The 21,738-nt window shown below is 36.9% G+C and overlaps 2 protein-coding genes across 4 annotated transcripts; one reads left to right on the forward strand and one right to left on the reverse strand.

Annotated features, from left to right (window-relative positions):
- Window positions 1-106: 106 nt before the first annotated feature.
- Window positions 107-15,595, reverse strand: NUDT1 (nudix hydrolase 1). 3 transcript variants are annotated; one of them, XM_052000131.1, is made up of 4 exons: window positions 15,382-15,595; window positions 9,843-10,004; window positions 5,132-5,277; window positions 107-4,431 (listed from the first exon to the last, which is right to left on the reverse strand). In XM_052000131.1, the coding sequence occupies exons 1-4, from the start codon at window positions 15,546-15,548 to the stop codon at window positions 4,259-4,261; spliced, it is 648 nt and encodes a 215-aa protein (XP_051856091.1). In that variant the 5' UTR covers window positions 15,549-15,595; the 3' UTR covers window positions 107-4,258. The 3 variants fall into 3 exon arrangements, with proteins under 3 accessions (XP_051856091.1, XP_051856087.1, XP_051856082.1); XM_052000127.1 differs by having other exon boundaries at window positions 15,432-15,524; XM_052000122.1 differs by having other exon boundaries at window positions 15,054-15,425.
- On the forward strand, window positions 15,563-20,937 carry MRM2 (mitochondrial rRNA methyltransferase 2). The gene is made up of 3 exons (XM_052000108.1): window positions 15,563-15,652; window positions 18,042-18,331; window positions 19,959-20,937. Exons 1-3 carry the CDS (start codon window positions 15,645-15,647, stop codon window positions 20,399-20,401), a joined length of 741 nt encoding a protein of 246 aa, XP_051856068.1. The 5' UTR covers window positions 15,563-15,644; the 3' UTR covers window positions 20,402-20,937.
- The last annotated feature ends 801 nt before the right edge of the window (window positions 20,938-21,738 follow it).

Below are 21,738 nucleotides of genomic sequence, written 5' to 3' on the forward strand. Positions count from 1 at the left end.
TAGAAACTAATTCTCTAAAAAGATGCTTTTATTTTGTTTGCTCATAATTGGAGAGTGCAGAATATACTCAGTTTGAGAAGGGTGTGGTTAAGATGAGATGAAGAAATCAGAGGATCGTGATTTTTATTTCAGTTGTGCTTTAAAATATACTGGCCTTTACAAGAGAGAATCTGTATTCCTTGAGAAAAAAAGAAAAAAAAGTAAAACTAGCTAGTTTCCTAATGGCACAATTCCTAGTTGAGGTAGTGGAACATTCCTGCTCATTTCAGTCCTTCCCTTCCTTAGCCAAGCTTTTACTCAATGGGGTTTATTGTGTAACTCTTCAGGTTTGTTTTCTACCTTGTGATGAAGTGAGAGAGTTCTCAGATATTCTTTGGTGGAGACCTGTAAAGATCGGTGGTGTCATTTTTTGCATTTATATGCTACTATTCCAAATCTCTATTAGACCATCTCTGTGGAATTGAAAATGAACTGGACTTCTCCACATTAGGGATTTGGGGGTCTATTTAGACTACCTTTCTCATTCTTATAAGGACAGAAAAATTGGAAAAGGCTCTAAATGGGCAGCGTGCATTCTAAAAATATTGCCCTCCCATGGAGTATTTGTCAGGTTTCAAAGGAAATTTTCTCTGCTATTTTAATGTTGTATTCTGATTTTCTCTTAAGTTTTAAAATATGTAGCACAACGGATTCTAGAATAAAAATAGGAGCCACCAAGTATTCTCTCTTGTTACAGGAAAAAAAATCAGAATAACCAAAAATACTTGATTTATGCAGATAAGCTAATTCACTTTTCTGGCACAGGCAAAATGAAAGCTTTTCTTTGTGGACTCAAATGGCTACATCAAGGGTCTGGTCTCAATGTACATTGCTTTATTTGACTCATTCAAAAAGGATATTTGTGGAAGTGCAAGATTTGTGAACTGTGTACTCCATGTGACATGTCAGCACATTCTTCAGATGTTTGCTTTGCATTCATGAAGTAGCTAAAGGCATAAGGGTCACTTGGGAGAAAATACTAATGACACCCAGATCTGTAACTTACTGCCCTAAGGTTCACTTCTTCCGTTCTACTAGGAAAGCTGACCTTTACTTGTGTAAGTGAATGTGACATTTAAAACAGCATATGATGGAAGGTGGTCTGTTTCTACTGTTGAACGGATTTATTCTCTGAAAAGAGAAGATGCAGGGGTTTTAGTTAAAGCCTAAAAATAGTATTGAAGTTATATTTAGAGGATTATTGGTCTCTAACTAGAGTTGGCCAAGAGGGGTGAAGAATTCTTTGCCTTCTAGATTTCTGTCTGCCTACCATCCATTACCCTTTTATAGAATAAGGCCTACACCCAAATTGAATCAATACTTTTTTTTGTGCTGTGCCATTTTGTAGTGTGATTTGCTTAAGCCATATAACATAAAATTTATTTGTACAAACCCCATGGGGCCTTTTCCTTCCTGTCTACACAGCTGCAAACTGTGCTGAACACACCTTCACTGCTATAACATTGAAGTCTCTTGGGACCTTGAAGTTGCATGTTATCCTGCTGGCCTAGGGCCTCAAGTCTTTGTATAGAGCCTAGGAGAACATGCCATAGTTAGAGTACAAATTGTAAAGAGATCCAGACCTAGCCTCCTTTTCCTGGATGTTCTAAACAAAATAAAAAACTGGAATAGTTGGTTGAGGGGCGGGGAATAGGTTTGAGATCATTGCAAATTTAGTATGTGCCTCCATGAAAAGTATAAATATCAAATGGTATTAAGAACTTTCAGTTGACATGCTGGCCAGTCATTAGTTAAGAGGGAGTTTATGAGAGATGTGTTTTTTTATGTGTTTTTTTTTTTTTTACATGTTACCCTAATTTAAAACACTCACTTGAAGGAAATGTACTACCAAAGAGTTTCTAAGGTTTTTTTCCTCCTCTTTTGTACTACTAATGATGCTTTTGGAGCTTGTAGTTAATCATGACAGTCATGAGTTGAATCAGATGTGTAAGGACATTATTTTCTCATCATCTACCAACAATAGACTTTTTGAGGAACAAAACTCTTTAAGATCCAAAGGACAAATGGGTAAAGTGGACTCTTGTTCAAAATTAGTCCTTCAGTTTTCAGAGAGAAGCTTGCAATCCATTCCAGCTGCCCTTTCTGGAAGCACCTCTGCTGTGGAACGGACTAAGTAAAGCCAGATTTCTGCTTGTCTCCTCCTGAAGAAAATTTCCATAGTGTCAAGAGTTGAAAAAATTAATCCTCATTCTTAAACATAATGTTTGTATTTTATTTAAATAGGGACCTACTCTTTTTTGGATTTTATCTTTTTCCTTAATGAATTCTTTAGGAATATTATGATTTAAACAATAGTGGAGGACTTTGTAGTGCATCTTTTGATACCTCACATCCTAATGGTGTCCCCTTAGTTTGGGGGGACTATCCCAGGGAAAAAGAATGAAGAAACTGACCTAAACTGCAGAATAACAGGAATAGGCAGGGAGCTTCCTCTTCAGCATGATTTCTTATCCCTGAATCAATGATTATGAAACCTTCCTGAGGACACAATTGATCTGAAATTTGGAAATCAACTTTGTCATTTGAGTTCCTTGCTCAAATCCAAAAGCTCATCAGATAGTTCTTCTGAGGGGCCAATCCCTTCAAAGGACGGACATTGGTAAGCAGAGTAGCTTAATGTCAATGTCTAAAAATCATCAGCTTCACTGAAAAGTGAGTTAGAGTACATTGTTCTGAATATGGGACTACACTAATTTAAAAAAAGTGACTTCTGTGACAGGCCTAGACAACACCAAAACTTGTTGTCATAAATAATTTTGGAAGTCTATTCTGTTAAGTGTTTTACTAATGAAAACATGTCCCTTATTATCTTGGATTACATTTCAGAGCTTTTTGAAGTTGAAGAGTCTTGTCACAAATCATGAGATATACATGTGAAAATTTATATTAAATAGTTCTTAATGGTTCTGTCTTAGATCCCACCCATTCCTTAGGAGTTTAGGTTTATTTAATAATACCTGGGGGGAGGGGGAACACAAATCTTAATTAACGTTCTACTCATCTTAGAAAACCTGAGGAATGAGTGCAAAGCTGGTTTGACTAAAATGAAAATCTTTCCTGGTTGGGCTAATTTACCATTTCTTTTGCTTTGCTGTACTAGTTTCATGTATGAAGCACTTTATCAAATTGCAGGAATTAGTTATTACTACAACTGATGAACTGGAAAATGTTTACAAATGATTACACTCCAAACTTTTATCAATAAAACACATATATGAACAAATGTTATTAAATGTATTTGTAAGAGGTGTGTAAAAGGTTTAAGTAACTGTGTGTGTTCAACTTTCTCTGTAGAATATCTACTTTCTATAGAATTATGTGAAGGCAGTACCAGGTAAGGATGCAGACCCAAGTTCTCAGTGCTGGGCTCTTTCCCCTCTCCACACCTATGACCTTGGCAAGTCATTCACCCTCGGGAGCCCCAGTGTCCTGTGTAAAATAGGAATGCATCATAGGGTGATTTTTTAGATTAAATAAGATGTTTGTAAAAATTATTTGTAAAATATAAAACGCTTTGTAAACATTAGCTTGTATTATTTTTATAATCTGGTAAAATGTTACTGGGATTAGATGAGGAAAGATTACCCTTTCAAAGAAGCAGATAGTTATTATCTTCTTAAAGAACAGGAGGTTCTGACTAGCTCCTTGTAGGAATTCAGAGGGATGTTTTTGAAATAGTTTCTCAATTTAGTAAGGCCAGTAAGAATCCAGTCAGAATTTTGTAAATCACAAGGCATGTCATTTTACATTATCAGAATTTTTAGCAGGAAAGAAAAAGACTTTGTTTTTTTTTCTTCCAGAAAAAATGGTTTTTATATTCCAGAAAATATGGAAACATCCCACTTTTCTATAGTGGCTATTGCCCCCTAGTGTGGACTGTTAATACATTTCACTGACAAGTGCTATACCATGAATGGTCACTATACTTGTCACTTCTTCCTTACAATCAAAATGTCCTTCTGACAATGGTCCATATTTGAGGGTGTCCTCATTATGTGACATGTATTATTACAAGCAAATTTCAGCTTTTAGAGCTTCTTTTTGTTCCCCAAACAAATACTGAATATTACATTGCCTTAAAAACTACAGTGAAACCCCTGCTTAAATTACACATAGCCGAAATAAGGGCGGTACAATAGACAGCTTCCCTAGCCAAGTATGCTATGTGTTTTTAAAGGTATTGGTTTCTTTCTTTTTTTCAGACAATTTCCACTTCATTCAGTCTGTAGTCTAGAATTGTATTTTGTCCCTGGAACTTGAAATATCCATGAAATTTTTTCTTTTGGAGCATTAGTGGAAACCAATAGCTGTCATCCGGCCACATGTCACTAAAGGGAACTTGCTCCAACTGGAACCACTGGGGGCGCATTTCTGTAACAGTGGGAAGAACAAAAGGATTTGCATATTTAAAAACTATAACTTGCCTTTAACTCTTTTGAACATAAATCTATCAACGTTTCTGGCTCTTTAATCTTATACATGAGGGTTTGGCTAGTGATACATGTGTGGTTTAGGGGCAAGAGTGATGAATTTAGAGCAAGATAACACTGGTTCAAATAATATGTGATTAACTAAAGGTTGCTTCCATTTTAAAATCCTTACCAGACGTTTAACAACTCTTCTGGATGACTTGCCCAGGGTCACACAGCTGATTAAGTGTTAAAGTGTCTGAGGCTGGATTTGATTCCTGACTCTAGGACCCGCACTCTATCCACTGTGCCAACTAGCTGCCCCTAATTAGATCATCTTTAAAATGTCTTCCTGTAATCATATTATCATTTTCATCACAATGGGGATATTGTGGAAATGCTCTGGTTCTAATTGTGGGGAAACAAGGTAACTTGCCTAAGGCTTGGTTCCATTTGGATGACCTCTATACAGTTAGTTAAAGCAGTGGAGCTAAGGTAGGAAAAAAATCAGCTAGACAGAAATCAGTGCTGTAGTTAGCACTGTAGATAGCACCTAGAGTTTACAACTGACATTCATGCCTCTTGTATCAACTTTCCATGCTGAATTTAGTAGAAAGAGATAACTGCTTTGGAACCACCACCAACACATACATACTACTTACCATCACTTTCTTTTGGAGTCCCATGGAAACGATCCGCATAAAAGATGTGAACATCCATTAACTCGGTATTACCTACAAATTCAAATGTGATTTTTCCTATCTTCTGTAGAGTGTCCACAGTCAGTCCACTCTCCTCCAATAGCTCCCTGTTTTAGCACAAATAAGGGAGAACACTGAACAATGACTAAATTCTTAATGGTAAGAGTTAAATACTAAATATCTTGAGACATTCTCAGGAGCTTGCCTTTCATACCTATTTCTTCAGCAAAATTCTGTATAATGAAAAAAATTTTTAAACAACATATGCAATGTTTTATCCTTTCCCAAGGATGCCCTGCATCCTTTACAATGGAGTTGGAGAAAGTATCTTCTCTTATTTTTGTCTTTGAAGTCAAGACTATTCTTTGTAATTTTGCAACATTTTTTTTTTACTATTTTGTGGTGGTAGTTCTATTTATGTTGCTGTACTTTTATCTGCTTTCTTGGTTCCGCCCAGGTCCTCTTCTACAACACCAACTTGTCAGATCAGTCTTACTAAGGTCTTGCATTGTTTGGAGGATCTTTGAACAAAATGAATTAATTAGCTTCCCGACCTATGTTGTTTCTAGAAGGAGCTATTTGACTTCTAGTAATGACTTCAAGTATAGGCAACTTTTGATTATCCCCGTACTAATTATCTGCAACAAAATTTTAATTTGAGCCTCCAGCAGCAGACTGTATTCCCTTGACACTCCCATAACTATGTAAACAATGTATGCTTGGGGGATGAAATTTAATTTTACTATCACCCGAAGCAAAATAGAATTAGGATGGCAAATCTTATATTGCTGTTTACTGTATCTTGGGAGAAAACCTAGATAAAGTACAACTAAATCAGAAATGAGATTTCTGAATCGGCCACTGTATAAGGTTATCTAAATCACTGCTTGTTTTCGTTAGGGTAGATCATTGTGAGCTCACTGTATGTCAATCTAGGATGAAGCAGATAGATTGCATTTAATTAGCTATGTATATTTTTACAATGCTTATGAAAATATAGCTTGTATGCCAAGAGAATTTAAGTCTGCCTGAACAAAGGAGTACATGTTAGAAATCTTAAATTATCTAATCTTGCCATACTTTCTGATCTATAACAACTGAATTTTTAAAGTTCCCACACTTGGGAAACTAAGCCATGAAACTAAAACTACATTGATACTTTTCCTTAATTTTTTTTTTTTTCCTTAAAAAACAAACAAACAAACACTAAATTAAGTCTGGCCAGTTTTATATAATTTTACTTCATTCTTTTATCTCCATTCTCAAAGGTATAATAGACACACAAAGTATAATTACTTTCCTTATAACTGTTAGGATTTCAGTAACAAGCAGTAAGGGAAGCTTTCTTTGCTCATTAAAAAAATCATTAGGTTAAATGTTTTTATTTAGACTAATGTATTCTTCAGCTTTTAATATGCCTTGACCTTACTGTCAAGGCTAAGAAAAGAAACCCTCATCTGTTGTCTTAGGTCTGTTATCTCAGATGTGCAAACACAATATATCTTAAAAGGTGGAATCTGTTTGCCTGAGATGGTTAATTAAAATTAGACTTGACCTAAAAAGTAATTGTGTATATTTCCTTTTTGAGAGTAAATGGCTCTCCAATTAAGTATAATGGGAATTCTCAGTAGGAGCTCTAGCCTTCTGTAGCAGCAGGGTAGTAGACCTCATTTTTAAAAAATTACATGCCGATTTAATGTTTTGACTAATTTTAGTTAATCTTCCCAGAATATGTGGCAGTATTGGAATTATCAATAATTTCCTCTTTGGCAAAGCTAAAAGCTCTATTTCGCAGCCTGTGATAATTAGACAGACAGAGACACTTCTAGTTTTTGAAAGAATTTGATTGTATGCCTGTGTTATTCAGTTCCCTAGATAGCAAAAAGAGAAACTAATGGATAATAAATTAAACAGAAATACTGAACTGATGTGCTTTTGTTAACATGAGGAAATAGGAAGGTGGATATTCCATAATCCTGAGAATTGCAGCACAGCTTGATCAGACATGCAGTTTTACTTCTTACACCTTGGGGGAATGTTCATTATTCCATCTGAGTTACTTACTTGACACTAATATATGTTAACTTTGTTTTTGTTGTGTTCCTAGCAGTTCATGCTAGATTGTTGCACTTAGAATTAAGAAGACTGGGTTCTCAATTTGTACCTGAAGCATATTAGACACAAATTATCCCTGACATTTATTAGCTATGAGGCTATAGGCAAGTCATTTGAATAAACTGAGTCTCAATTTCCTTATCAGTAAAATGGGGATAAAAAAATAACAGAAGTATATTGTTGTGAAATTTGTGATAATGTGTATAAACATCTTTACCATCTCTGAAATGCCATTTAATTGTCTTACTATAATCTCTACATCAGAAATCAACAAGATAAGACAAATACAGAAGAACTAAGATTAATTAGTGTTATTTAAAAGGTCCACTGCAAAGCTAAGAAGCATTACATCTTTGTTTATTGTCTGACTTCCAACCAATCCAGCATTCCTGTTTTGGTTGTATTTCAGATAAACTCAGTTAAGTTAAAGCAAGTCTTCTTAAACTTTTTCTACTCTCGACCTCTTTTTACCCAAGAAATTTTTACATGACCCTCAGTATACAGGCATATAAAATAGGTTAAAAAAAAAAATCAAACATTTACTGATAATAAATCAGATTTTCATGAACCTCACATTCAGTTATGAGAAGCTCTGTGAGTAGAAAGAGGGCTGAAACACTACTATCTTCATTATCACTGAGATTATAAGGTTGCCTCCAAAACAAGGGTACATAAGTATGTTGGAATCCTTACAAAGGGTTAAGTCATTAGAATTGATAGAGACAATAATTATCTAATTTAGCATGGTTCAGTATGATTGATCTGATCCTACGAGATGTTATGGGCCAGAAATTGAAACAAGGTACTAAGTGGAATTGAGGAGACAATGGTTAAATCTAGTTTAGCATTGATTTAATCCTACAACAAATAATGGTTTCCCAGTGATATAATGATTGGTATGTACTCAGTGTACGGCATATAAGTAAGAAGCTCTCAGGGCCAAAGAGCATTCTGGGAGATACAGAAGCCCACTCTCGGAGGCGGAGAAGATTCATTCCATATTCCACCTTTATGCTGGCTGGAGACATTTGGAGGGAGCTAGGGGCTAAAGCTCAAGACTTTGAAGGACACAATAAAGGACTGGATTTTAACTCCTGGCTGTGTCTGAAGTGATTATTACTTTGAACAGAAACTAAGGCTACTTCTAGAAAACTTCCCCAAGTAACCTGCTCTCAGAGAGAACCATTATATTATACAAAAGAAGAGAATACCACATAAATAGAAGAAAACTTTTTATGTAGGTACCACAGATCCCAAAAGCCGTGGCTTAAGAAATGTTGCCAATGCAGCAGAATCAAATGTTGTTTTAAGTCCAATAGGCAATGTTTACCCTATGTGCTTACTTAAATTTTGATTTTTACTTAAGGACTAAATGTGAAATTGTCCTTTAGATTACAAACTAGTACTACTATCTGACAGAATGAACTATGTAGGCTCAAAGGAGAGAAACTTTAGCTGTCTCTTTCCTGCTTCTGAGCCAGCCTAGACTAAAAAAAGCACATTGCTTTGTACAGCACTAATTAATTATATCCATCAGTAGGGGAGATTCCCTCCAGGGTGAGTTTTTGTCTTCAAACTACAATAAGGATTACCTAGAGTTTTCAGGTTCAATAAACTGGCTGGTGGGATCTATATATAGAAGAAGTAGTTTTCTTTAAAGAGTATAGTAGCTATGGAAAGGACAAACATTTTTAAAGATGTATGGTTTTGAGGACATGAGTGTGAGCATTTCTATATCACAAAACAGGTGTGTTCATTTTAATAAATTATCATGTTATGTTCATAAAATATTATGAAGTAGTTAGCTGGAAGTCACTAACATGGAAACAGGGATAACTTAGGCCTTTATAGTAAAGTTGTCTAGAAAATTATTTAAGTATATACCTTTGAACAAAAAATTAGTTTCAGTGATCCTGCCAAGATTAGCAGTAGAGAATTGTGGTTCTGAGTTCTAAAATTCTCTCCAATAGGTTTGTGGTATCAACTCAAGACAGTTCTTCTCATGAATTAAAAAGGGCTTCAACTCTAGAATCAAATTCTTACCCTGGAATGTAAAAGCAGGCACTACTCTTATTTGATACCAATCATATTAGAAGTATCTGGGGGGCAACAATCTTAACTAGAGAAGAGTTAGGTGAAGCTCTATTAAACTAACTAGTTTCTACTACTTTAGTTTCTGATCTCGTTCCCTAAGAAAAGCCTTGGCTTTTGAGCTACCCACCTTCCAAAAAGGTTTGTTTATCAGGATCAGCACAAACCATGCAATGGGAAGGTAGCAGTGAAACCAATTAAGCATGTCTTCTGAGTGTCATATTAGTGTTAGTTTGTATACCATCAGTCAAATTAATCACAGGAAGTTGTGAAATTGTGAGAGTGTCTATTCCTTGAAATTGCTGCCTAGACTAATGCAACATTTAGGGATTTGCTTTTCTTCTCATCTGGAAGTAGCCTTTTTATTTCAAATGTATTTTCTCAGAATTAACACCAATTTTTTTTCCTTTTTCCTATACTGAAGAGCCCTCTATACTAGCACCAGGCTGAAGTCTATTGCACTCACCTCTTGGCTCCTTCCTCGATAGTCTCTCCATCTTCTACTTTCCCCCCAAATCCATTCCACTTTCCAGCTCCAAAGCCACGTTTCTTCATTCCTAAAAGAATTTGCTGAGGCTTCATCACTAAAACTAAGGTATAAATCCGAGAAGTGAACATGTTTATCTTTCTGTGGAAAAAGAAAAGAAAGTATGTAAAAGTCTAGACCTACTATTATGGGAAATATTGAGGCAAGAAGGATCAGGGAATATGAATCAATGTTAACAGTCAATCAATCTATCTGGCACTAACTGGGAGGACCAGTATAGTGACCACTAAATTGAATGTCAGAACCACCAGGTTCAAATTCCAGCTCAGCATTATGAGGAAAGCCCTATTGATATAACTATCGTTTTTATTATGACACTATATTTTTTACATAATACTAATATGTATATATATATATAGAGAGAGAGAGAGAGAAAGAATATATAATACCAATTAACTCATCAATGCCCAGAATAAATGTGGAATTAAGAGTCTTAATTTATTTTCTCCCCACCTCCTTGACCAAAAAAAGTGTTAATTTGAAAATATTCTACAAGATAGGATTTTTTCACTTGTTTTGTGTTCAACAAGACTATTTAAATGAATGAACAACATTTAGCTTGTTATGTGCCAGACATTTAAGGATACAAATTTTAAAATGAGATAGTCTTTGCCTTTACAGAGCTTACATTCTAATATGGCAATAATGTTAACACAGAGGAGAGATGGCTAGGAAAAGGAATTTTGAGCTATCACAGAGTTATATATCCAGTCCTAGTCTCACGTCTGAGCTCCAGTCCCATGTTACCAACTGCTTATTATACATTCCATACTGCATGTCCATAGGAAACTCAAACTCAATGTCCAAAACACAACTCATTAGACTCCCCCACCCCAACCCTGCCCCTTGTCTTACCTTTCTAACATCATTTCTGGTAAAGGTACCATTGTCCTTCCATTTACCCAGGTTCTCAATTTCAGAACCAGCCTCAACCTCTCACTCTCCCACATATTTATTCAATTACCAAGTCTTGTTGATTCTGTCTCTGAAACATCCCTTATATCTCCCTTACTTGGTCACCATCCTATTTCAGGCACCAGCTTCCTGGACTACTGCAACAGAGCCTTCATTGGTCTCCTTTGTGTTGTCTTTATTCTTTCTGATCTGTCCTTAAAGTCAAATAAATATTAAGTGCCCACTATGAGCCAGGCACTGTGCTAAGTACTGATAACACAGAAAAAAAACTGCCCCTGCTTTCAAGTTCACAGTTTGCTGCAAAGAACTTGGACAAGCAAGATACAGACACATCTGGAAAACTGTTAATGATCTTGGAGGAAAGGCATAATAGCATCAAGAGGAGATGATGAGAGTTTCTTGTAGAAGCTAGGATTTAATATGTGACTTCAAATAAGTCAGGATAGATGAAGGAGTTACAGGCCAGTGAAAACAGAGAGAAAATACCTACTATGTGTCAGACACTGTGCTAAGTGCTTTACAAATCTGTGAGGTGCTATTATTATCCCCATCTTACAGATGAAGAAACTGTAAGAAAGTTAAATAACTCGTCCAGAATCTCTTAACTGCTATCAGAAGATCTGAGGTCTTCTTGATGCCAGGCCCAATGCTCCACCAATTTCTGCTTAACTGCTCTAAAGATGGGGAATCTTATTCTATGAGCTGCAATAAAGTTATGGAATCATTGTGTCTTAGATTATGTACAGTGAAAAATGGTCTAAGAGGACTTGAAAGGTTTGAAGGAACTAAGTTATAAGGAGCTTTAAGTCAAAATATTTCATATTTGATCTTGAAGGTAATAGGGAGTCACTTGAAGTTTCTATATAGGAGTATGACAAGGCCTATCCTTTAGGAATATCAACTTGACAGCTGAGTGGAGGTGGGAGAGAGGAAAGGTTTGAAGATGGTAAAACAATCAAGTTATTGTAATAGTCCCAGCTTCTAGTAATAAAGATCTATATCATGGTAGTGGCAGTAACAGAGAAAAGAAGGGGGCATATAGTAGAGTTATTACCAAAGTAGTCTAGCCAGGATTTGGCATCTGATTAGAATGGGAGAGGAAAGAGTATATGACATGACATAAGTACAGATCTGATTATGTCATTTGGAAAGAAACACCTCTTACCAACAGGATCAAATACAGAGTTCTGTTTAGCATTTGTAGTCCTTTACAGTGTTACCAAAAACTACTTTTCCAGCCCTATGAATTAATTCCTTTCACAAACTTTATGCTCTAAATCAGGCTTCCTGACATTCCTCACCCATAACATTCATAACATTCCATCCTATCTTATGTCTTAGCAGATTGACCCCATCTCACCCTGTATTCCTGGAAATCACACCTTTTTTTACCTCAAACTCTTGAAGTTTCTCTTTCTGTATTTAATGGATCCCTAGAGTCCACTGTCAGACTGCTGTCCCTTTGGCAGTTGCTGATTTTATTACTACTTTCAAAACCAGAAGGGGTTGGGAGGCAAAAGGAAGGGGGCCCTTTTAGAGGACAGTATTGCACTTGGCTAGATGCCATATTGGGTAACACCCCAATATCTTGGTAAATTGCTAGATGTGATGGGATTTTCTTTACTTCAATAATTAACAATGTCTAACCATACTGCCAAGTTTAATCTAGGCATAATTCTATAGGTGGTACCTAAGCCAATGATAGATTTTGTTAGCCTTCTGTAAGTAGTTTTATGTAATGGTAAGGTAGGGGATAGTGAAAAAAAGGAAATATAAATGTGTGATGGTAAAACTGCAGGAAATGAAAAGTACCTTGAAAAATGTTATTCTTCTGGAGATGGAGAATTTTATTGCTCATTACAGATTCATGCCCAAACCCACCCCAGCCATTCTAGGATAATATGGCCTACCCAATGAGCCTCTTTACTTGGAGGAATAGCAATTTCTCAACGTTAAAAAAATCCTAGACTTCTGGACTTTGCGTTAACTTTGAAACTTAACTCAATCACATTCATTTCGCGAACGAGAAAACTGAGGTCCAGATATATGCAGATCTTAATATAGTCTGACAGAAAATCAGTGACTAGTGGGACTAGAGAGCATAGAACCGACTCCTAATCTCAAACTTTTTTGACATTAGAACCTTAAACCCTATAAAGTGCTTATACCCAGTAGATACTAAATAAATTACTTGTTGATACTGGAGAAAAAAGGAACAGGAGGAAGGTCTTCTGAGGGGAGTAGAGGAAGGTGAGGGATCTGGGAAGGGATGTAAGTAGTGTTATGAGGGGCTCTGCAGGTCTGAATGTGGGGTCACCTGGGTATGAGGAGAAGGTGGTGGAAGTCTCTAGAAGGGAACAGAATATCTGAAGTGGGGGAGATAGACAAGAAGGCCCAGATTTGTAATGAGTGAGCCAGGAAACTGGGACTAAAGAATGGAGAAGCAGTGATTTGGAAAGGGTTGTGGGGGAGGAGGTAGGTACATTTATACATATTTTGACTTGTCAGTTGTTTAAATGCAAATAGCTCAAAGAAACACATTTAGTCTTGATGCCATGAAAAATTTCCTAATAATTATCTAAAACTGTAATGGGCTACTCTAGGAAATAGTCTGTTTGATGGGGGAGAACCCTGAAACTGTCCTGACTTTTTTGGGGGCAGAAACTCAACTTGAACTCTTGAGAAACTCTCCTCTGGAACAGGCCTGCCTCAGGGAATCAAGATAAGTGGTTTCATTCTGTTATGTAGTTGGGACTAGCTGCACCCTCTATTCAGTTGAATCCAGGACCACTCCTACTTAGCCCAAACTTAAGTGGTCTCATTTAGCTGTCGATCTAGATTTGATCTTTCTATTGACTTCTGTTGAACGCAGGACCACTCCCAGGAAGTGGCCTCATTCAAACAGAAATTTAGGCTTGGAGGCAGTGACAACATGGAAGGAATCTCATTCAATTGAAACCTCAGTCTCAGATTTTCTTATAAAAACATGCAATTTTAAACTCATGATTTTCAGAAGCCTAAAAGCAGGAATCATGCCATGTTTGGCATAGCTGCCTGCGAGAACCCCTGCCTGCTGTGAAGACATTCTCTTCTCAGTGTTAATCCCTCCTTATCTCTCTGCCAGGATTTCTCTGCTAGGACCTTTATCTCTTTATCAGGACCTTGCCACTGAAGAAGTCATCTCCTAGCAATAGCTGACTTCTCAGTGCCAATTAACTTTCTTTTGCCAGTCTAATATTTCACATTTGTGAATTCTTTCAAGTTGGACCTGCCCCAACCAAAGAGGTTTCCACAACTCTCTGCACTGCCACTAACTTCATCATGTTCCCTTCCAAGGAAGATCTTCAAGGAACATTTGTCTTTCTACAAGATATGCCTAGTATGTTTTAATGAAGACTCCTTTTCAGGTATAGGTTGGACTACTTAGCAACTGAGATCTTTCAATCAATCAATATCAAGTATCAGTTTTATGGCAGCACTGTGCAAAATGCTGAGAATACAAAGTCCTTTTCTTCAAGGAGCTTAGAGTCAAATGGGGGGGGGGAAGGACAACATGCAAATATATATATGTAAGTATATATATATATATATATATATATAAACATAAATAAAAGCAAACTAGATACAGAAAAAATAATCAATAAACAGTGGGGGGGGGATTCATCAGGTAGAATGAGGGTTTGGGAAAGAAGGGAAGTCTGGAGGGAAAAGGGTAAGGAGGGAGTGGTGGAGATCTGAGATGGCCATAAGGTTTTTGTGGGGTCGGGTCTTGAGTGTCAGTCTCAGGGGGAAGAAAGGCCTGGGAAGGGGTTGGGGTCTCAAGAAGGGAGAAGCGGATTGTGGTTGTGTAATGCCACAGTCTCCTTGAACTGCCGTACCTCAATCATTCTGCCTCAAACCTCAGGCTATCCATGCCACCCTTCCCTCTAGATCATAATAATTGATAAGGATAAAAAATCTTACATTTTAGAATATCAGATGCTGCAGCTCCCAATCTATTAGAATATCAGATACCCTTCCCCATCAGAACATCCGATAATCTTCCCATCTCTCGTGCCTCCCTATCACGTCATCTGCTCCCCATTATGTCATTGTTTCTGACTCCCTATAACGAATCTCTATACCTCACATTCGAGACTGGATACTTGGAGACGAGAGTCCGATCCAGCCAACTGACTTACTCTCCAATAAATTAAATAATTATAACTCTCTAACCTCTATCTCGCCTCGGTTTCTCCGGCATTACAGTTGAAATCTCTCGACGGGGAAGAGCAGGTGTTGGGGTTCACGGAAGGGAAAAGGGTCAATTCTGATGATAGGATCTGGCAGGGGACAGGATTCGGAGTCAGAAGAGGAGAGTTTAGAGCTCGAATTTTCCAAGAAGAGCGAACGAGATGGGGTACACTGTAGAGAAATGGTGGGGATCACAGGGAAGGGACGAGGGGCTCTGGGGCTGGGGTCGTGGTCTCGGGAGAAAGGAGAGGGGAGGGGCTGGAGAGAGAAGGAAGGCTTCAGGACTGGGGGAACGGAAGGAAGGACCTACTCCCGGGGGAAGGAAGCGTCCGGCCAGACCTGGCGTCCCACTCTCCGTACCTGAATCCCGGCTTCCGAATATGTACTGCTAAAAGACGTCCGGCTAGGAAACACGTCCCCACGACGTGCTAACCGAGGAACGCTCCGGCTCCCTCTCGAGCCAACGACCCCAATCATAGCCGGAACTGTGTGTTCTGAAAAAGTAGTTTCTGGTCGCGACGGGGGAGCGACGACCGTAGAGCACCGGGAGCGTTGTCGCAGCAAGGTCTCCGCATGGCGGGGTAAGCCCGGGTACCTTTTCCTCTGACCCCGGAAACCGAGGCGCCCAGCGGCGAAGGGTCCCTGAATTAGGGACAAGGGGATGGGAAGGCACTGGGAGTCAGGCTTTCGGGACCCCGGCAGCCCAGGGCACCCCTCTGAGCTGAACTGAACCTCGGGCACTTAGTATTTAACCCTCTCCTTTGATAGTTGATCCTCTGAGGTCACATTCTGCTAATTCAGGAGCAGGGCTCGGACCCTACCAAGGTTGAGGTCAGTGTAGAGACACGTTGGGTCATCCTTTCTCAGTGGTCTGGATTTTGTTATTCACACATATATACGTGACCTCGGAGGGCCAAACGAGCCCCCCCCCTTTTTTTTTTTCTTTTAAGGCTAATTCCTCAATAGTTATGTTAAAAAAAAAAAAAAAAAAGAGTGCTCTGGATAAATCTCTGGGCGTGGAGTTAGAGAGACCTTGAGTTCAAATGTGGCCTTAGTTACTTATTAGCAGTATGGCTAAGTGTCTTAAACGCAACTTGCCTCAGTTTCCTCATCTGTAAAATGGAGCATTTAGGTGGCGCAGAATAGAATGCCCCCGGCCTAGAATGAGGAAGCCTAATTCAAATCTGGCCTCAGATATAAGTTAATGTGTCCCTGGAGCATTAGCTGAGTGCCCCGGGACAAGTCACTTCACCCTGTTTACCTCACTTTCTTTACCTGTAAAATAAGATAGAGAAGAAATGGCAATACACTCCAGTATCTTTACCAAGAAAACCCCCAAGGGGTCACAGAGTCCGACTTGACAAAATAATTAAACAAGGGCAAAAACTACAATGATAAAAACTTTCCAGTGTTGTCCTGAGGATCAAAGGAAAAATTGTACTTTGCAAATACTAAAGTTTTACCTAGCTATGTGATTATATATTATTCTATATAGTATATGTTAGTTTATGTATTGTCCAATGTCATTTGTATATAATGTGTTTTTATATGTAATATATAATAAGAATGTAGTGTTACATCTTAATGGAATATTTAATATAATTGCATAATATTAATGTTGTTATTGTCATATGATTCATATATAATGTCCCTTATACAATAAAATATATTTGTACCATATGTAATACATGCAAGAGTACAATACATAATGACACATTTTAATAATATATATTTGTATATATAAATCTATATATTGATAGCACTTGTAAGATTTGTTTTGCAGTTCTCACTTGACATTATTGTAAACATGTGAATGTATTCATATACAATTATTATAACTATTAATAGATATTTAAAATTGCTTTTTAAAGCAAAAAATAGCCTCTGAGTAAGCATCAGCAACATTTCATTTGAGGCCCTTTGCTACCATTCATTTGGTCACACTCTGTCAGCAAAAAACATTCAGTAAATTGCAATTTCAAATTTACTTTGATGATTCATGATTTGTGTAAATTGCGACAGCTGCTTGATAGACATAAAATTCCCTTAAATTCACTTTTTTAGATTATAATTTAATGACTTAATGGGATTATAATGGAGGCAAAATGTCATAGACAATTAGAGGACAACTTTGCAGTCAAGAAGACTTGTGTCTCTCATACTAGCTGTTTGATTATGGACAAATTATGTAAAAGAAAGGGTGTGGTTAGACATAGGTTGAAACCAGTTGTGGACTTGCCTTGATGAAGAGGGCTCCTTATATGATCAAATTCCAGGTCTAGTAAAAAGAAAATTTTTTTAACTTCCTGTGAGCTAGGGTCTGAGGGAATGAATAAACAAATAAGCATTTATTAAAGTACTTACTATATTCAAAACACTATGCTAAGTTGGGGAGACAGAAAAACAAGCAGTTCCTGCTTTCAAGGGTCTTGAGGACACATGTGTAGTTTCAGCTGCAAATCAAATGGGAAGATTTCCTAGTCCTTAGGATGCAACAGCAAGACAGATGGTAATTTTTCTTCTTTAATGTGATTTTCACTGATAAAATGATATCTCTTAAAGAGGATGTCGAACCATTTAATAGTACCAGGGCTCTTGAGGTTTAAGAACAGTAAAAAGCTCATTACATTAGAGATACTTAGTAACTATTTGTTGAATGAAGGAATTCTCTATTGATAACAATCACTTGAAGTCAGAGGACATGGGTTTGAGGCTTATTTTGTCACTTGTCTCAATCCTGTGTTTTCAAAGGGTTGTGGAGGGAATTTCTCTGAAAATGGAAAAGCATGACATAAAATTTATGATCTCAATGAACCTTAGAAATATGATGTTAGTAATACTTGAAAATGTATTCTTAAAAATTTTATTAGTATTTAAAAAGTAAATTTTTTTTGTAAGCAAACTAAAAAATAGTAGATGTCTTCTCTCATTTAAAAGCAAGAGGTTCCCTCATTTCTTTTCATAAAACAGGTACCAGAAGTCAGCTTGCTTCTTCCTTCAGTGTCAAAGGTTTCATACTACAATAAGCAGGTACAAAGGCAAAACAGCTACAGAGCATCTCTGGCTGATGAGGCACTTGAAAGACCCATTTGTGAAAGCTGCAAAAGTGGAAAATTACCGTTGCCGAAGTGCCTTCAAACTTCTGGAAATAAATGAGAAGTATCAAATTTTCCGTCCTGGGCTTCGGGTACTAGACTGTGGTGCTGCCCCTGGTGCATGGAGTCAAGTAGCTGTCCAGAAAGTCAATGCTGCAGGCACAGGTGAGTGTCTGTTTAATTGACATAGTTTGTTAAGGTTTCTGGGATAAAAATGGTGATGGTCTTATTGTACTGTCCTGGTCAAATCTTATCTGGAATTTTAATTTTTATTAGGTAATATATTTACAGAAGTATATTGATAAACTAGAGAGTTTCCAGAAAAGGGCAACTAGGATGGTAAAGAGTCTAAACTTCATCCCTTATGAAGATCATTTGAAAGAAATGGAAATACTTAGCTTCGGGGAAAAAATGAGACTTGTTGGAAGGGGAGGGTAGTGGTGAATATTGATAGCTGCCCCTAAATATCTGAAGGGTTGTTTGGGAGCCAGGGATTAAAGTTATTCTTCTTGACATTAGAGGAAAAACTAGGGCACATTGGGTATAAATTGCAAAGTGATATTCAAGCTTGATTTAGGGGATAATATCTTAACCATTTACTCTCCAAAAGTGAAATGGATTGCTTTGGGTAGTAGTTTTCATTTTAATGGAGATCTTCAAGCAAAACCTTGGTGACCCACTTTTTTTTTATTTATTTAATAATAACTTTATATTGATAGAATCCATGCCAGGGTAGTTTTTTTTACAACATTATCTCTTGCACTTGTTTCTGTTCCGATTTTTCCCTCCCTCTCTCCACCCCCTCCCCTAAATGGCAAGCAGTCCTATATGTGTTAGATATGTTGCAATATATCCTAGATACAATATATGTTTGCAGAACCGAACAGTTCTCTTATTGCACAGGGAGAATTGGATTCAGAAGGTAAAAATAACCCGGGAAGAAAAACAAAGATGCAGATAGTTCACATTCGTTTCCCAGTGTTCTTTCTTTGGGGGTAGCTGCTTATGTCCATCGTTTATCAATTGAAACTCTGTTAGGTCTCTTTGTCAAAGAAGTCCACTTCCATCAGAATACATCCTCATACAATATCGTTGTTGAAGTGTATAATGATCTCCTGGTTCTGCTATTTCACTTAGCATCAGTGGTGACCCACTTCTTGAGTGCAGGAGAGGATTCTTGTTCAGGTCAAGGTTGGACTTCATGACCTCTCTCTGAGGACCCTTCTGACCCCTAAGACCTATGATTATGATACATTTGAATATTCTTTTAATACATGTATATTCTAACCAAGTGACTTAATAGACCTAGTTTAAGTACAGGGAAATAACAGAGGTAAATGAATAGAGCTTAAATGGGGGTAGGAAAACTAGAGTATGAATATTCATTTGTTCCAAAAAGAGTCAAATGGACTTAAGCAGAAAGAAATTTTTACATACGATATCTTGTGAGATAAAGCAATTGGATTTATAAGAAATTAAAGATTATCATTGTAATTTATATACTTTTAATATTTCAAGGATCTGTAATTTCTTTGTTATCTCCACTAATTGAAATTATCTTTATAAGATAGTTTTTTAATAAACTCCATTGGCTTAATTTGTTGGCACGTGAGATGGATTTATTGATTTATATGGATATTTTAAATTTGTATATGTTTAATATATTCAGCTTATCAAAAAGTTCATATACTCAGTTTAAATACTTAAAATATCTATTACATACAAGATGTGTTAGATTCTAGAGATATAAAGACAAAATATTATATTTGTAAATTATTTGTCTATTTTCTAGATCCCACCTCCCCTGCTGGTTTTGTTCTTGGGGTGGATCTCCTTCATGTATTTCCACTGGAGGGAGCAATTTTCCTCTGTTCTGCTGATGTAACTGATCCAAGGACCTTCAAGAAAATTCAAGAACAACTTCCTGGCCAGAAAGCCGATGTGATTTTGAGTGATATGGCACCCAATGCAACTGGATTTCGGGAACTTGATCACCAAAAACTCATAAATATGTGTCTGTCTCTTTTGAACTTTGCTTCAAGTATATTACATCCAGGGGGAACGTTCCTCTGTAAATTTTGGGATGGAGGTCAACGACACCTCTTACAAAATAGGCTGGAGAAAGAGTTCCAAAATGTGAGGACCATAAAACCTGTAGCTAGCAGGAAAGAATCATCCGAAACTTACTTTTTGGCAAAATTATACCGAGGAATCAAAGCACCTTTGAAAGAATGAAAGTTACATCTTATTGTTGTCAGTAGAGTTACTGGGGCCTCTATAATTTAGAAGATTGAATGAGGGACTTGGACAATTGTAGTATAAATACTATATATTATGTAAATGAAATGTAAATACTAAGCAAAGAATAAGGCAACATTTTCTGTTGGGTCACATATTTGGAGCTGGAAATGCCATTGGGGTTTGTATGGCTTGACATCGACTTCTTGTTTTATAGATGGGGAAATTGAAGCCCATAAAGCTTTACTGATTTCTTTGAGGTAAGTAGGAGAACTAGAATTTGAATCTAATCTTCTGACTCCAAATTCATTCCCCTTTCCACTGGTCCCGCCTCCTCCTACAACATTGATTTGTTTTTCTTTAATTGAAAAACAAAGCACTACTATTTTATGTTTGGATGTTTATGAATTCTTGCGTGTGGATGAGTCTGCTATTGAACTATCCTTCAAAAAGTGTATTTTTTATTTTATGATTTAAATCTGTATTCACATAATACCACTAAAATGTGATATTAAAGCAGTTTCCAAAAGAAATGATAATACATTGTGTTCATTTATTTTCCTAAGCTTATTTTAGAATTCTATATAAGTTTAATAAGAATCTTGATTTTATTATTTTAAGGATTTTTCTGCATTAAAATTTTTTAAAAATAAAATAACTTGGGGCAGCTAGGTGGCACAGTGGATAGAGCACCAAGCCCTGAAGTCAAAAGGACCTGAGTTCAAATCTGGCCTCAAACATCTAACACTTCCTAGTGTGTGACCCTGGGCAAGTCACTTAACCCTAATTACCTCAGCAAAAAAAAAAAATAGCTCCTAAAATCAATTTGATAATGATGGTATGTTCATTCTTTATGAAGAACTTAGTAATGAGACCATTATATATTGGAACTACAGGAGATTATGGTATCTCATTTCCTTACAGATTTTAGAAATAAGGCTTAGGCCAGGGGAAGCATCAGATTTTTTGAAGTCAAGCTGAGATTTATCATTTAGATTTATAGTGAATAATTAGAGAGAGGGTTATAGTTCAATCAATGGGGAACTTTGGATTTATGGATGTTGATTTTATTAGTTTTTAAAGATCAGCCAGTATAGTCTCAGATTTCCAATCATATATTTTTCATGTGTCCTACCTCTTATGTGCAAGATGTTGTGCTACATTCTAGAGATAAAAAACAAAAATAAAACTATATGTATCCACAATCAACTTAAATTGTACTGGGAGGTATGATAGAGCATTTGTGGAATTTAAAAACCTATTATGTATGTAATCTCACTTGTTCAGTCAACAAACATAGTGTGCCCAGTATTCTGCTCTGAAACAAATTGGAA

This window comes from Antechinus flavipes, chromosome 1, assembly GCF_016432865.1.
Source record: "Antechinus flavipes isolate AdamAnt ecotype Samford, QLD, Australia chromosome 1, AdamAnt_v2, whole genome shotgun sequence".
Taxonomy (NCBI): domain Eukaryota; kingdom Metazoa; phylum Chordata; class Mammalia; order Dasyuromorphia; family Dasyuridae; genus Antechinus; species Antechinus flavipes.